General features: G+C 39.5%; 2 protein-coding genes across 3 annotated transcripts; both read right to left on the bottom strand.

Annotated features, from left to right (window-relative positions):
- Positions 1-1006: 1006 nt before the first annotated feature.
- On the bottom strand, positions 1007-6193 carry LOC104435840 (nuclear transcription factor Y subunit B-1). Of its 2 annotated transcripts, XM_010048542.3 has the most exons (7): positions 6021-6191; positions 5534-5793; positions 5313-5442; positions 5006-5011; positions 4801-4884; positions 4600-4650; positions 1007-1518 (listed from the first exon to the last, which is right to left on the bottom strand). In XM_010048542.3, exons 2-7 carry the CDS (start codon positions 5755-5757, stop codon positions 1480-1482), a joined length of 534 nt encoding a protein of 177 aa, XP_010046844.1. In that variant the 5' UTR covers positions 5758-5793; positions 6021-6191; the 3' UTR covers positions 1007-1479. The 2 variants fall into 2 exon arrangements, with proteins under 2 accessions (XP_010046844.1, XP_039167601.1); XM_039311667.1 differs by lacking the exon at positions 4600-4650 and having other exon boundaries at positions 6021-6193.
- A 2994-nt stretch (positions 6194-9187) lies between these two features.
- On the bottom strand, positions 9188-12656 carry LOC104435850 (L-ascorbate peroxidase 2, cytosolic). The gene is made up of 9 exons (XM_010048549.2): positions 12436-12656; positions 11993-12167; positions 11834-11899; positions 10528-10576; positions 10369-10451; positions 10153-10232; positions 9864-9966; positions 9682-9740; positions 9188-9505 (listed from the first exon to the last, which is right to left on the bottom strand). The coding sequence occupies exons 1-9, from the start codon at positions 12552-12554 to the stop codon at positions 9490-9492; spliced, it is 750 nt and encodes a 249-aa protein (XP_010046851.1). The 5' UTR covers positions 12555-12656; the 3' UTR covers positions 9188-9489.
- Positions 12657-16254: the final 3598 nt, after the last annotated feature.

The raw sequence follows: 16254 nt of genomic DNA, 5'->3' as shown, positions 1-16254 counted from the left end.
GCTTTCAGGTTGAAGTTGGTCAAAAGTTCTCTCTTTCGATCTCTCTCTCTCTTTTTCGAATTAGTGCCATTAGTCCAAATTGGCTCTTTGGACTCGCGGCGGTGATGACACCCTTTGCCATGTCCAAGAAGGAGATTGCAAGTTCGCGCTTTTGAGAATAGTAGATAGGGCTCCTACACTGGACACGACTGTTTACATAACAGTGCCGTACACGGCACATGGTTTAGCTTGTTTATGTCATAATAAAGTGAACGTGCACACAAACAGCAAGTTGCCACCTGGAGATTGGTTTCTTTACCTCAATTATAGCTTACTTTTATGCAAACCATATAGATCATGTCAAGATGACATTCGCATACATCTGTATACATTTGTACATATTTAAATATATTTTTAAATAATAAATTTAGGATGATAGACTTTTAGACTTTAATTTTTCTTAATTTGATACCTTATCTTTACCACAAAAAAAAAAAAACATTTTTTTAACTGTCTATACAAAGTACGTTTGCCAAACGTATCATGTCATCTAACGGTTCAATAAATATCTCATGTTTGTGTTTTAGAGTTGTTAATTTGACATGACACGATTACGACATGGAGTCATAGATTGTCATCCCTCATGACAGACACTAGACGGTAGCCACAAAGCTCTCTTGATGAGCAAATAACGAGTCATTACGGTCAGTGTATAAAAACAATGTTGCCCATCTCCCTGCCTCTCTTGATCAACCAGTATTGACTTTGTAACAGGATAATCGCATCATCCCTTGATCGAAGAAACAGTCGTAATAGCTCACATCCAAACCGAAACATTTACCGCCCAAACAATACATCACTCCAGCAAACTCACAGAACGCTTAGCCCTTCAAAGGTAACTAGACATTCCAACCTCATTTCTCAATGGCATGGCACAAAGTCAAAACTCAAATCATCGTAGCTATCACGACAGCACTGCTTCACCAGAGGAGCGCTTCTCTGACATGTTAGAATTTAAGACTCAATCACATACAAATATGATGCAATTGCACTATACGATCTGAATTGGATTCTGGATTATACACTCAGACCTCGACATTGTCACATAAACATGGACTGTGCATACCAATTTGTTCACAAGTTTCTAACTCAAGAATACACAAGACAACTCCAACGAAACAGAGAGCTAAAAAGAAACTTCATTCTCGTCCTCCTTGGGTGTCGAATCTAAATGACAATAAGATAAATACTCGCAGGGGGGCTTACCTTTCTACATTATCAAGAAAATCTAAACCAAACATATGTAAGGCTGAAAGCAAATATGATGCAGATGCTAAAATATACAGCCCACTGGAAAACAACTCCAAATGAACACAATTGGCAGAGACCACCCTAAAATGTCAGCAGCACATCTTATGAATATCTTGATGCCGAGATGAGTCAAACGCCTGGAACAAGTGTGGTGATTTCTTCATCTCATGCAACAAGGGCTGGAACATGTCATTCTGAGCCATGCATCGGAAGCGCAGGATGGTGAACCTGTGGAAAACGCCCAAGGAACAAAATACATCACAATGAGGAAGTGGAAAAAACTCTTCAACATATAAATATTTTCCAACTTATTCACCAATTAACTTTTAAGACATACAAATAGAAGAGGTGGTAACAACAGCCAATATCACGATGGATTTTCATATAAGAAGGAAGTGGTTGCAAGCATGTGTCAAGAAAATACACAGCTTGATAAGATTCCAGATGCATTTCAGCTTGTGGACATCAATTATGCAAATTAGCACTATATTTTCAAACAACATATCAAGTCACGAATTTCAAATCTACCAAACACCCTTCATAGAGCAAAAACAATAGTAAAGTAGTCTAAATAATAAAATGAGTACACTAAAGATTAAAGTTCTCTACTCACGATCAAGATCCAAGAATAGTGTCAGTTGACTGACCAAGAGGAGGAAAAATCCATCTCTCCTTGAAACCATTCCTTTAGAAATATTTATCTATCTGATTAATTATTCTGAAAGTAGATTCAAGGTATATCGGGTCTTTAAGAAAAGTAAGGAATAAATGCAGGAAGTTTTCTCATAGAATATGAGTAATTAATATCAAAATGGAATGGTCGTAGTTACTTGTTCTATGGATATAAAGTATCTTTATACATTGATATTATTTGATTTTATTATATCTTATGTTTGGGTGGTCTTTTTTCATCTAATTTGCCTGTGAAGTTCCATTTAATGGAAACCTCTAATCTAACCTAATTGAAGACTATTATGATACTAAGTTAATCTCCCACTACACAATTCCCTCCATTACTGATTCTCTGAACCACCCACCCATTTCAACTTTTTCAATTACTCCCCAAGACTCTCAATCACACCCAAGGTCCATTTCCTTGGCACGTGAATGCGAATGCCCTCTTACTACTTTCATAAACATCTTATTTTTTTTAGTAGTAATAAAAAAAATGGGCATTATTTTACTTCAAATAGTAACACTTGATCCTAATCATATTATTTACTAATTCTAATTGCTTGACTTGAAAGTACTGCAGTAATTGCAAATACCCAGATACAGTATAAATCCCAGAGAAACTTCTAACGCGTGTAATATTTACCTCGTTTGACCAATTCCAACTTCATGATTTGAATAATGGAAGTGTTGTGTAAAGATCGAAATGCATTTACCTAGACACGATATAGCCCCAAAGAAAACTTGAACCCCCTAAGCAAGATGGTGCGAAAACAAGATATTAGGGGTGCCCATTGGGTCTTTCTTTTTTCAGGCCAAGTCCATTGTGCCTTTCCACTAAACATTATCTTGAACTTTTTCTTTAAGTCTAAAATTCCTGAACCTTGTACTCGTCCAGCATGTGAAAATCACAACCCATTTAAAGATGGTATAGGGTCCCCGTAATTACAAATTTTTTAAAGATGAGAAATAAAAAGCATGTAGTTTGCACTGCACTGCTCTGCCACCTTAAAGTTACTCAGAAAAAGCAATACAACTATATTGGGTTCAAAGTCTCAAAGCCGCATTATTTCTGAAGATCAAACTCAAGATGCATGGCCTATGCATTCATATCATTTTAGCTTCACAAAAGAAGTTGGATATAGTCTACAGCCCTGATAAAGTGACGGAGAGAGAGGAGAAAAGAACAAAGAAAAGGCACATCTAGCGCAAACAAATGAAAGAAATATACAAGGCACCCTAACGACAGCGTGATTCCACTCTAGAATCTATTACACAACTACCCTAACATAGATTATACTCTTACAAGTCTTTCGAATTCTCTAGTACTATGCCATGTCAATGTCATTTCTTTCTGCGTACCAATCTGGCTCTTTAATCAGTGATAACAACTGGCAAGTATGTCCAACAACTCAAAGTAGACCCATGTGGTGAGCACACTGAAAATTCTGATGAAGTTATAGGTGGTATATGGTGATGTGGAGGGGCAAGAATAGTACACATATAGTAGATTCTAGTCCAATGATTACACTACCAAAATAGGATGACGTGTTCTACCAACATGCCCACAGTAGAACCTCAAGCTCCAACAAACTTCCATCAGAGAAAGGCCAGTTATGATTATGTACTTGATGTTCAGCACTAGAAATGGCCCTCTCTAATCATGCTTTTAGATGGCAAAGCAAACATACAAATATACAAACAGAACATTATCCACGAATGACCAATACAATTATTCGGGATTGTCATTGTCCTTTTACAAAAATAAAGTCCATTAGCAGCTTTTATAAGGACAAAACCATCATGCCCCTCATAAAGCTGATGTGACCTGGAGGAATTAAAGCATGTATTGAGGAACTAAGATTACTAAGGTTGTGCAAATCAGTAAAGTGATTAAAGCTGAATGTAAAATGATCTATTCCATAACTTTTCCTCAGTTGATTTAGCTTTTCCTTCACAAGTGATCTACAGCAACACAGAACTTGAAATGTTTTGACAAAGGTTCATAAGGCCCGTCTTAGAGTGAAACAAGGCACGATGCCTGGATAGAAAGAAAAAGAGAAAAGAGCAACAGATAATAGATTTCTCAAAATGGCTTCAAGGAACCATTAGATCAGGGGCGGTAAGGAACTGGTTTGCTCAAGATTCAGCAGATTTTTGTTCATGTTCATTTTGATGCTTCTTTAATGCAACCATTTAATTTTGTGAATCCATGTATGCTTGAAATTCAAAACATTGCAATCCAATAAGTCCATGCTGCTAAGTGCAGCAAAGGAGGGGCAAAAATTGATTGAGTTCGGAAGACACAAATCACACACAATCAACGTCTCATGCTGAAAATTGGACAGCACTTGCAGCAAGCTTGCCTATCCCAGAGCAAAGCACTACATATAGATCATCTCTTGGAGTTCTGATGGCTAACTTACTCCCTACTCCTAGGAAACCGAGTTCTTATGAATAAAAAGAGCTCCTATCAAGCAAACATCAGCTCAATTATTTGCTTCATGGTGTGGCATCTCAACACAGGATATTGAATGTATAGGCAGGACCAAATATATTACAATATAACATCTTCTGAGAAAAACTGTGGCAAAATATAACATTTAAGAGAGCCAGGAGGAATGAGATTAGAGTTACTTGAGAATGCGAATAGTTGGTGCCGTGAGAGAAAGAACCTTGATGAGCAATCTTCCAAATCCATCGATGCAAATAAGAAAGAAGATGACTCAATATCACAAATCACAAAGCAACCACAGATGCAAGAAAATTAAGATATGAAAACACACATTACGATAAACGAGACACCATATGCGGATTGACAAAATGCACAAAACTCACCTGTGCATTAGGAACTGACTGAACTGCGGCGCCATCTCTTTTAGTAGATGCTTCCCCCACTTTAGCTGACCCCTTGGTATCCCCCTACCCAAAACAATAATTCACCAACTCAAGCATTTGTAACATGCTATAGTAGCTACACCAAAGGACTAGGACAGCATTCTAGAAGAAACAAACGGAGAGTCGGGAACAGTCTGACATTTACCTCCATCTGCAAACAGAGCAGAATCCCATCCAACAGACAGAAAAAGAGGGGGAAAAGAAAAGAAAAAAAAAAAAAAACCAAGTCAGTTATTGAGAAGTTAAAGCGCTGATTTATCAGCACAATAATTCAAAACCACCGGATAGAAAGAAGGCAATTATTTCCAAATGAATTACAAGATCCATTATCATCTTTGTCATTATGATTACTCCACCAACCTAAATCTCCTTCCTCCTCATCAATGCACTCCTTTTTTTCAGCGAGAAAAGGCAATCATAAACAACCATCGAAACAGAAACGAAACACCGACCTCCCTGTATCTGGCCAGGTAAATCTTAAGCGGATCGAGGTAATCCTCAAACCCTAAGGTCGCCATGGCCCAGAGCAAGTCGTCGCCGTTGATCGTCTTCCTCTTCTCCCTCTGGCACTTGTCGCTCGCCCTGCCCATCCACCGACAAAAAGAAAATCAGACGCAAATTCACCGAATCGAAATCGCATCTCCACCGGAAAACGGATGAAATTCAAACCGACTCGCTGGTGATGAAGCTGATGAACTCGGAGACGCACTCCTGCACGGTCTCCTTGGCGTCCTTGGCGATCTTGCCGTTGGCGGGGAGGGCCTTCTTCATGATGCGGCTGATGTTGGCGATGGGGAGGTACCTGTCCTGCTCGCGGACGGGGCCGCCGGACCGGGGGCTGTGCTCGCCGCTGTCGTGGCTGCCGCCGCCGCCGGGACTCGCCGGAGCCTCCGCCATCGCGTCGCCGCCCGAGGGGGAAGGGAAGCCGAGCAGCTGCAAAAAAAAAACAGAGAAGAGAAGAAACCTCATCCTCCGTGAGAAAGCCCCCAAATCCTCCACCGCCACCGCCGCCGCCGCCTCCGCCCGGCCCCGGCCCCGGCGGGGGGAAAACCCTAGCTCATCGGGAAAAGCGATCGGCGGAGAGCCGGCGGACGGGAAAGGAACGGCGAGGGGAGGATTGAAATTGAGCGGAACTGACGGGGAAAAAGCCGAAGAAATACCTGCGGGGAAGTTGTAATTGGCGCGCGCGAGCGGGGGGAGTGGAGCGAAGGAGATCGGATGGTGCAGGGGAGGATCGGACGCTGGATAAGAGGGGAGCGAGGAGGACGATGGAGATGAGATTGCAGGTCCGTCCAGCACCGTTGATTCTTTTCAGGCTCCCTATTTGTAATCCCCCTCCCTTCTCTTTCCCCACTTTTTATAATCACGGGCCGGTTTTACTCCCCAAATTTTTTGGACCCAAAAAAGAAAAAAAAAAAAAAAAAAAAAAAATCCCCAAATTTTTAACTGAAAAAAAGAAGGAATCCCCGTATTTGACCGCCTTGTCCGGTGGATGTAGAACAAATTTCCAAATGTGCCCCCACCGTCGGCCTGAGAAATAAATTCAGGCGCTCATCGTTGAATCGTCGTCTTGTGAAAGGATTCGATTACACGATTAAGTTCAAACACACGTATTGCTCATCCGATAGTGAAGTCCTTTTTGTAATCATAGGCAGTTTTAATCCCAAATTTGACCAAATTTGACCACTTTGATTGGTGGATGCACAATAAATTTCCAAATGTGCTCCCGCCGTCGTTTTGAGAAAGTAATTAACACGCTCGTCGTCGAATCGTGGATGTGTGAAAGGATTTAATTGTATTGCTAAGTTCAAATGCACATATTACCCATCCAATAGTGAATGTACTTTTATAAAAACGAGGTGGTTCTAATCCCAAATTTGACAGCCTTGCCTGATGGTGGATGCATAGCAAATTTCTAGATGTGCCCTTGCAGTGAGAACTATTTTTGTTTAGGTTCACTGTTGGTCTAAGAAAGTAATTAACACGCTCATCATTGAATCGCTGATGTGTGAAAGGATCCAATTATACAGTTAAGTTCAAACACACGTATTGCTCATCCAATGATGAATATCCTTTTACATGGGTGGCTTTAATCTCGGATTTGGTAACCTTATTCGGTGGATGCACAAACAGATTTCTAATTGTGCCCCTACAGCAAGAACCATTTTGACTTAGGTTCATTGTTGGTCTGAGGAAGTAATTAACACACTTATCATTACGTGTGAAAGGATCCAATTACACAGCTAAGTTTAAACACATGTATTGCTTTATCCAACAATGAATGTCCTTTAATAATCACAGGCAATTTTAACCTCGAATTTGACCACCTCATCTGATGGAGGATGCACAGCAAATTTCCAAATTTGCTGCAGCGATAACCATGTTCATTAGGTGCTTGTTGGTGTAAGAAAGCAATTAACACGCTCATCATTGAATTATCGACTCGTGAAAGGATGCAATTATACAATTAAGTTCAAATACACATATCGTTTATCCAATGGTTGTAGGTTCCTTATTACATTTGACAACGAGCCTGATGATAATCTCCCAGGTAAATGAGCACCAAATTGTGGGCACCGACAAAGATCATCAAGAAATGCATTGCTTCCTCGTCCCGCTCCTGTTCTGGTAAACGGGTTTATGTCTGAAACAGTCCAAGCTGTAGAGAGGGGATAAAACAAGGGGACCCCTCTCGCCTTACCTGTTCGTATCGTGTATGGAAGATTCTCAGCTTTTAGATTTTTTTTTTTTTTTATTATAATTTTTTCTTCTCTTTCTTTATCTTTCACCTTGCTCGACTGGCAAGGGCAATAAGGTTAGCTCTCACTTGTGGCCAGCCATTGTGGAGGCCAGTGATCGGTGGAAAGAAAAAGGAAAAAAAAAAAAAAAAAGAAAATAAAGAATTACAAAATTACAAAATTATCTATGTTAATGCTCATCGTGCCATGTAAGATAATCAGCGTTTATGTCGGGAATTTGATGTGAAAAATGATTAGATGAACTATACTAACAAATTGTCAATAAGTTTATTACTATATTGGTTAAATTAAAAAGTTTTAGATCGAATTGATATAAATGCAGTAGATTTTATGATTTTTTTGGTAATTTTACTTGGTCCAATGTCTCCTTTGAGCAAATTCCAACGAAGAATTATGAAGAACGAGTGCTTTAATTTCAATTCTTAATGAACTAATCAAGGCTAGTATGCCAATTTTCTAGGCCAGCTCGGTATACCCACTTTTTGGCATAGCTTGGCATACCTACTTTCAAAGTTACTTTTGCTAACATTTCTAGTAACTGAATTAGTTTTCTTTTAGTTCATTTCATCACTTCAAATCTATAGAATCAGATAAATGTGGACACTTGAAGTCAAACAAAGTTTGATTTTCATGATTTTTTAGAGATTAAAGATAATGCTTGATATCGGGACTGCTTAAAATTTGCCACTAGACTAATGGAAAATTCAACGGTGCTGGTTTCATCAAGGGAAAGTATGTTAAAATGGATAATTTAACTCATTTAATTGAACCGCCGGTCTGATCCACACTGTCCATAGAAGAGCATAAATATTCTTATCAGCGTGGTGATATCAATCCACATCTCGCGCCTGAAATTTAAAGCAAGTGTTTTAGTCGGCAACGTTTCTCTAGATATGAAAATAAAAAGAAGTGTCTTAAGATATGAAAATAAAAAAGACTTGTCTTAAGTGGTTCCATCTTATTATCAATGGAGGCGCAACCGGCCAAAGTCAGAAGAGCAATCGCTTAAAATATACACGAAAGGTGTTCCACTAACGTGCTGGTGTCATGCAGATATGTTATAATACTGGGTTATTTCTATTGGATTAGATTTTAAGTGGGGATAATGTTTAATCAGTTATATAACTATTATAATAACGTAAATTCAGTTGTCAATCTTTTTTTTAGCTTGCCAATTTAATTTTAAATCTTCATGTGAAATTTTAAAATAATTTTTTCTATCAATTTTTCTCGAAAACCAATAACTTAGCAATATGCACGCATGACGACTTGTGATGATTAACTCATCAAATCATTAGCCGATTTCCACGATTTTAAGTACGTCTTGGAACATACTGAAAGAAAGATTGGGGTTGAAAACATTGTTTAAGCTAGGGAATTCTAATTGTTATGCCCCTTGGTCTCTAGCGTTGTTTTATGGTCAGATACGATAGAGTCGGATTTTGATGCTTGAATTGGATAATTCTAGTACATCCCTCAAAATATCCTTCCTTCTTGCTTATCTATTAAAATCGTATTGCTCCTTGCAGATCCAATATATCCGTTTCTTTCAGCCGGACCTCTCCAAATTCACCAACCGCACAAAACCCAACTGTAAATGCTTCTCTATGAATGCCCATTTTTCATCCAGGAGGACGGTTCTCTAGATATATACATGGAATGGACTAGAAATGCAGAAGCAGATCACTACACAAACCATCAAATATGTGGTGAACCTTATTTTGCAGAAAGAAGACCAAACCACATGACTACACATGACAAAAGCACACCAGACTCATGTCACAGACACATGCTGAAGATCAAGAGAGATGCACAAGAGGTTCCAAAACATCCTCCAAGATGATAGACAGCCGCTCCTCTCGCCTCCTCATTAAGCGTCCGCAAATCTAATTCAAGTAGCAAGGAAAGGGGGACAAGAGTTAGTTCCATCTCCATGTGCCGAGACAGAAATATGGGGGGAGCGAAGGGAGACCAGTAGAGAACAGATGATGAATAGAAAATGAGGAAGTCGAAAGAATATTGCGGGGAATTGTATCGAACAGAGTGCGGTCTCTTGACTCACCCTAGCTCTGACAGCTTCAGATGAGCTTCTTCATAATCCGCGAAGAATGCATCCTCGTCCTGAAACATCCAAAGCAGCCTCCCGATTAGACGATCACCCAAAAAGAAAAAAAATTGTTTCCACCATCAATGACCCCGCAAAATTCTCTGAAATGACGATAGGACATTGAGTTGCAAACATACCGCAGCGTACTTCTCAACAAGAGGACGAAAGATGGGATCCTCAATAAGAGCCTTGTCAGATGGTAGCTTGATCAGACCTTCCTTGTCTCCGCTGAGGAGTTCCCTGTTTCATAGGAACATCCACAGATATCAAAATTGTCAGCATTAGGGACCAACAGCATGAGCAAGTCAAAACCATGTTTTTTTCTCTGCGCTAATTAAGCAAGTCAAGAAGCTGGTTACAAAGTTTAAGCAGGTGATATATAACTGCTGAGTTGACTATAGAAGAATAGAGCAAGATCATTCTTACTTAAAGTAGGAGTTGTCAAAAATGAGAGGGTTGGTAGTCCAGGGTCCTTCAAATCCAGAGCGTTCCTTGTGGCATCTGCCCTGTAGAAAGGAGCGCAAGGGAGCATTAATATAGAGAATTCACGAGGTCTCCAAAACTGTACAGCAACATGGACTTAATTCTTAGCAAATATGTAATTCTGAGTGAAACTTAACTCTGTGTGACTAATCGACTTACCAGAGTGTGCCCACCAGATAGGGCAACGATATCTTTGTCGCTAAGACCCATGTGGCCAAAGACTTGTCTTAGATGGTCGGAACCTGAAATGAGTGGTTTACTTGTCAAAGCATAGACACCAGTAATAATCTTCTCGCACTTTACTGCAAGCAAACTAACCTTTTGTAGCTTCAGGCAACCGGCCTTCAGGGGGAGGTTCATTTTTGTCCTGAGCAAAATGTAATTTATCAGAGATTTATTGATACCTTCATATCTAATATATGTTAGAGAACTTTTGCTTTTATCTGAACCGTGGGAATAAGCGATTCAAGTTTCTATGAATTATGATGCCGAGTATCATATAGCCTACTAACTAATACACCAAGAAAACAGTATATTATCTAAACAAGCAATATTTCAAACAGGATTTACCATTGCGTTGTAAGAAAGTATAATGAGAAGGCCGATATTAAGCTAAAGGATTTGAAATTTCAAAGTAACATACTAAGCATAACCTGCATCACTCAAGTCGGGTTGTCAGACAAACTAAGTATAGTTGCCAGAGTTTCAACGAGAGGAATCATTTCTTATTCTGTTTGTCTATAACAACCAAGAAACCTCCAACCCCATTTTTCATCAAGAAGAGAGAACAGAGTGAGCCTACCAGAAGGGACATTCATAGGCTAAATAGGAGGCACGATACACATCAATCATCAACCGAGAAACACATCAATCATCATCAATTCTGAGAGTGAAACCGCACATATCAAAACAATTTTATCCAATTATCTGGAGATCCCCACACAATTTTCATTTTGACATCATCTTTAATAACTATGGAGGACTTCAATATTCAATTTCAGCATTAGTTCAATAGACAAGAAGACAGGGACATCATACTTATACTTCTAGAAGCTATTCACTGAATTTCCGATTATAATTAGGTCAATGCCAGGGGGAACATTGCATATTTCCTGAGACTCTTGTTGCTGCAATGCTAGCTCGCTCATAAACATTTCACAGGAGTTGGTTTCTCAGGATGATTACCATTCACAAGTTATCGAACTTCCAGTACTAGAAGATTTTTCACTTGTATCTGTTTGCTTCCTGAAATTCTATTAGCTCTATTACGTACCTAAGCGAATCTTCTTCTATGTTTGTCAATGAAGTTCTTGGTGTCCTCTTTTCCCACTATTTAGATTCTCACAAAATCCTACCAACACTAGCTGGCCTTCTTTCAAAGAATACAAAGTTTCTACGGGAAAAGCTAGAATAGTTTATTCAGGCTGAACAGCAACAGAATCCCAGCAAGCACATATCTCTTAATTCTAATTTGAGAAAAGAACAACAGCATGGTCATGCAGCTAAACACCTCATCAAACCACTTAAGAAAGCTTCTAAATTGAGCATGAATAGTTAGCTCATCCTTACTTTAGCCGCCAAATAGAGAAAACAAGTTTTGGAAGAAAGATGAAAATTGACTTACCGGTCTACCAGGGTGGAAAGGAATCTCAGGCCCTCCAGTTATTTCAACAGCAACAACCCCAGCCAACTTCCAATACAACATATCAAGATTTCAGCGTCGTGCTTCGTAGTTTGATTACTTAAATTCAATTTTGGTTGTAATTGCATTCGGCAGTCATACCTGGTAGAAGTCCGCGTAGGACAGGATCGGGAACTGTGCCTTGATCGGCTCCAGAAGCCGGACGGCGATATCCAATCCGTTGTTCGCTTCGTGAGCGAGCTCCGCAGAGTGCCTGATCGTCCCAAAGGGACCTCCCGTCTTCGTCTGCACGTCGAAGGTACCGGCGGAGTGCCATCTGCGACGCCAACGAACACCGAACCAGAAAAATCAAACAATCGCCGACAAATCTACAGTCGCCAGCTGCATCCACGACATGCGGAAACAAAACTCTCTATCCACGGAGCGATGCTTAAGCCGGACAAAATGCACATGGTTCGATCGTCAAACGGTCGAAATCGGTCCATCTGTGAGTTCAAGCATTCATCTACGAACTCGAAACTTCTGGACCGGATCATCAACAGGTACCGAAGCAAGCAACTAGCGGAGATCGCGAGATTACTTACGCCAGTCGAAGGACGATGGGAGCGCAATGCTTCTCGGCGATGAGTCCCCGGAGCTTCCTCTTGCACTTCGCGGCGGCTTTCCGGTACTCCTCGCTGACGTTCGGGTAACGCTTGGCCATGGCTTCCCTCAGCGAAATCGGAACGAACAAGAGAGATGGAGATAGACCTCGGGAACTGGAGAAGTATCTGGAAATGGCGGAGCGGAAGAGACGAGACCGTTGCGTATATATATAGGAGGATCGATACAGCAGACGGGAAGGTTCTAGCTCCTCGAGCTTTTTTTGCTGGGGCCATCAATGGTGATGAGCGTGATGGACGGCTCCTGATCGCGTTTGGACGACGTTGGAATGGAATGGGATGGCCGGGTGGCGGGAAAAGTCGGGACGTGGCCGCCAACCGCGCGCCGCCACGTGTCCGGGGAGCGTGGCCTCCTCCCTCCCCATCACAATTTCGTTGCCTTTTTTTTTTTTATATAAAAAAAAATCTTATTGGATTGGGGTTGTGTTCTGATTGTGACGTGGCAAGCCCGAGCGACTTCTAGAAATGAGAAAACGACAATAATAATGATCATGACTCTGCTCTTGGGTCTTGAGTTGAGTTCAGGATCCTCACAATAACCGTCCGTCTCGAGAAAAATTGCTGCGTACGAATGAAAAATCAGTTTTAAGACTTCTTGATGAATTTGTCCTGATGGTTGAATTCGAATTTTGCTGGTAAAGGGCGATCGAACTTTCCCCATGATCGTACCTTATACTGGAAGTAAGTTTGTAACTTTACGGGAAATGGAGAAACAAAGTCACTTTTTCAGAACAATTTTGCTTTCTTCGAGCTTGGTATAAGTATTTCGGTCACACATAAAGGAAATCATCAAAGTTTCATGTGTGAATAACTTGACGTTGAGTGGATTGAGCATTTCTTCGATTTCCGTCAAATGGGATCTACTCGTCCTCCCTATTTAAGTGGATTAGATCGAGTACCTAAAGACAATCAAGGACTTGTCGTTGCATGGGGTTTCTTTGGGAATGGATAGGGTTATTGGCTTGCTGGTTTTGTTGCAAGAACTTTGAACATTTTGATTAGGGCTCAATTTCGTAAATCAACTTGGTATTCACAAGACCATCATCTTTAAAACTATCATTGATCTCGTTAGTCTAAAGCTTATGATTGGTAATGCTGCCCTCCTTTGCTTTAAATATATTAGAAAACCGCTGTGCTCTCCCTTTGAGTTCAAAGTGCATCATATCCATTGAGAAGAAATCGATAAGCACTTGGTTGTTGGTTAATCATTACATCCTAAAGGGTTACTTTATTCTTTTATGTGATAAAATTGAGATAATAAATTTACGACGTTAAATTTTTGTATTCGGCTTGAGCCCTTATTTCATATGAAAAAAACTAAAGACTTCCAGGTGGTGAGATAAGGATGGGTACGTTTCAACAGAGTTCTACTTGTACTTAATTTTCTCTATTTGTCAAACGTGCGGGTCGTTTCAACTGGCAATTTGGAAAGACGGGCCCGTTCATTGTACGTTTCACATGCATGATTCCGTGCCGAGAATACTTGTATTTTTCTGCCAAGATTCGGAAGGGCTGTCCATAATCTATTCTGGAAAGACGTAAGAGACGTGCTAAGATCCCACGCGAATGAGATCCGATTTGGAACGATGCTCCCCTTTTCTTTAGGCCCAAGGGTTGTGCGATAGGTATTAGATCTTCTTTGTTTTCCAGGTGGTAGTCATTGCTTTTCACAATCGCCGGTCGTACTCGTGACTCGGTGCAGACCGAACTACAGGACTCCATATAGATGGAACTCGGGAAAATTATCCAAAAAAACCTTAAGTTTATTTTATTTATGTCAATTTAATGTTAAATTTTTTAATTATAATAATTGAGTCATAAGTATTTTCAGAATATGTCAATTCAGTTCATTTTTTTCCCTTGTCAGCCATTGTCGGGCCTCATTGATGGCCGTCGGAGTTTGCCACCCTTGCCAATTGTGGGCAACGGACCCTCGCACTTGGCTTGGTGAGGGGAACCCTCGCCCTCCCCCGATTTGGCGAAGCCAACCTAGGCCCAAGTGTCCTTTGCTTGAGGCCGGCATTGGCCATTAGCGGGCCCAACAATGGTCAACGGAGGGAAAATGAAAACACAAAAGAAAAAAAAAAAGAAAATGAGAAAAGGAACAAAGAACAAAAAGTAAAAAAGGGAAAATAGAATAAAAAAGGAAAAAAAGGAAATAAAATAAAATAATATTAAATCATTATTAGAAATTATTCATGTCAATGTCAATTATGTCACATGGAACGATTAATGTTTATGTTAGTGATTTGGGCGAAAATTGTCAAAACATTAAGTTTTGATTGATTTCTATTTTGGCCGGATGGACTCAATTGATGAAACGTGAAAATATTTAAATCTAAAATTGATACAATTAAAACTTTATGACTGAATGGATAAAAACGCAATTAATTTATGACTTTTTGATTAATTTTCCCGATGGAAATCCTAGAGTTACAAAAGAAAAAGTTTCAATCACCGCCTTCCATGAAATTTTCTTTTATACTGAAACTAAGGCAATAAAAATATGTTTGCCCGATGGTCCAAGAACCGCTTTCATGCATAGAGTGCTTATAAAACCATCAATTCAACCCATTTCATGAAAAAAATGTGATCAATTTTTCAACCATTTTTGCCCAAAAATCATCTTCCGTCACTTGGCTGCTTGGGTGTTGTGTACCCAAAGTGGAATAAACTCAAAAGCCTAATGCAACTCTAAATGGGCCTAACACCGTGCGAACTGAAATGAAGGGCTGATGCAATCTTGAAAGGAGGCTTTACTTGCGTTGACTTTTGAGCAAACTCAAATATTGTTTTTTGGATTCGTGAAGAGCTCAGCTCTGCACCAAATGGGATGAACACATGTCCAATAAAAAAGAAAAAATAAAAGAAGATGCGATTGCAATTCATTAGAGGAGCTAAGACTATTTGAAAATGCAAGCTTGAATTTCTCTTGACAATGTCTTTGGAAATATCTTTTTTCTCTCCTCTATTTTTCATTCTTCTTTTTTAAATAGGGTTTAAAAGACTTGGGCAGTTAAAAAACTTAGGATGCCAATGATGATTATTACTAATCTCTATTTTTCTATTTTTTTGTTTCCAGGAATAGGTTTAGAACGGAAATATTTTTGATACCGTAATTTTATTTTCTATTTTTGGAACAACTTTTTGGTCTAAATTTAAGTTTGAAATACAAATGAGAAGTATAAATTTTCTACTTTTCTAGATTTGGAACATAAATTAGAAATAAAAACTTTTTTCATTGTTCTTCGGCCCACTACTGGGAGCATAAAATTTGTGTTATTATCAAACGTTAATTTTTATTTAGAAACTCGTCCAGAAAATGCTTGGAAATAGAATGATTATCATTTGCCTCCTTAACGACTAATTTTCTCTTTCCTCCTTTTAATTTTTTTTTATCTATTGTTTTATTTTATGAAAATAAAAGTGCAAATCTAGACCATGAAAAAAACAAATGAGTTAGCCATAACTTAAAGACATAGACATATGTCACTAGCTGATCTATCACTCTCGATCACTCATCGATCACTCGTAGGCTGACCCGTGCGACCTTAGGATTTTACCCCTAAGCAGCTTTTCTCACACTCGACTCACAAGGATCTTAGAGAGAGAAACTCTTATGGGAGAAGCTCTGGTTTTGTATTTCACTTGTGAATGAGATAATATAAATGAGGGGATGAGACCTCTATTTATACAAAGAGCAAACTGTATCCGTAGATCTCTTCTCGATCTATTGGTGGA

This window comes from Eucalyptus grandis, chromosome 1 (genome assembly GCF_016545825.1).
Source record: "Eucalyptus grandis isolate ANBG69807.140 chromosome 1, ASM1654582v1, whole genome shotgun sequence".
NCBI lineage: Eukaryota > Viridiplantae > Streptophyta > Magnoliopsida > Myrtales > Myrtaceae > Eucalyptus > Eucalyptus grandis.
Note: the sequence above shows the minus strand (reverse complement) of the source record. Positions and strands in the feature narration are given on the sequence as shown.

Bases quoted from the DNA above. Each gene is read 5' to 3' on its own strand.
- LOC104435840 (XM_010048542.3), bottom strand. From the start codon at position 5,757: ATGGCGGAGGCTCCGGCGAGTCCCGGCGGCGGCGGCAGCCACGACAGC. The intron at 5,443-5,533 runs GTCGGTTTGAAT...GTGGATGGGCAG, and splicing joins ATCAGCTTCATCACCAGCGA to GGCGAGCGACAAGTGCCAGA. The intron at 1,519-4,599 runs GTAACTCTAATC...CGTTTTCCACAG, and splicing joins CCAACTATTCGCATTCTCAA to GTTCACCATCCTGCGCTTCC.
- LOC104435850 (XM_010048549.2), bottom strand. From the start codon at position 12,554: ATGGCCAAGCGTTACCCGAACGTCAGCGAGGAGTACCGGAAAGCCGCC. The intron at 10,452-10,527 runs GTTAGTTTGCTT...CACTCATTTCAG, and splicing joins GTTGCCTGAAGCTACAAAAG to GTTCCGACCATCTAAGACAA. The intron at 9,967-10,152 runs GTAAGAATGATC...CCTATGAAACAG, and splicing joins TTTGACAACTCCTACTTTAA to GGAACTCCTCAGCGGAGACA.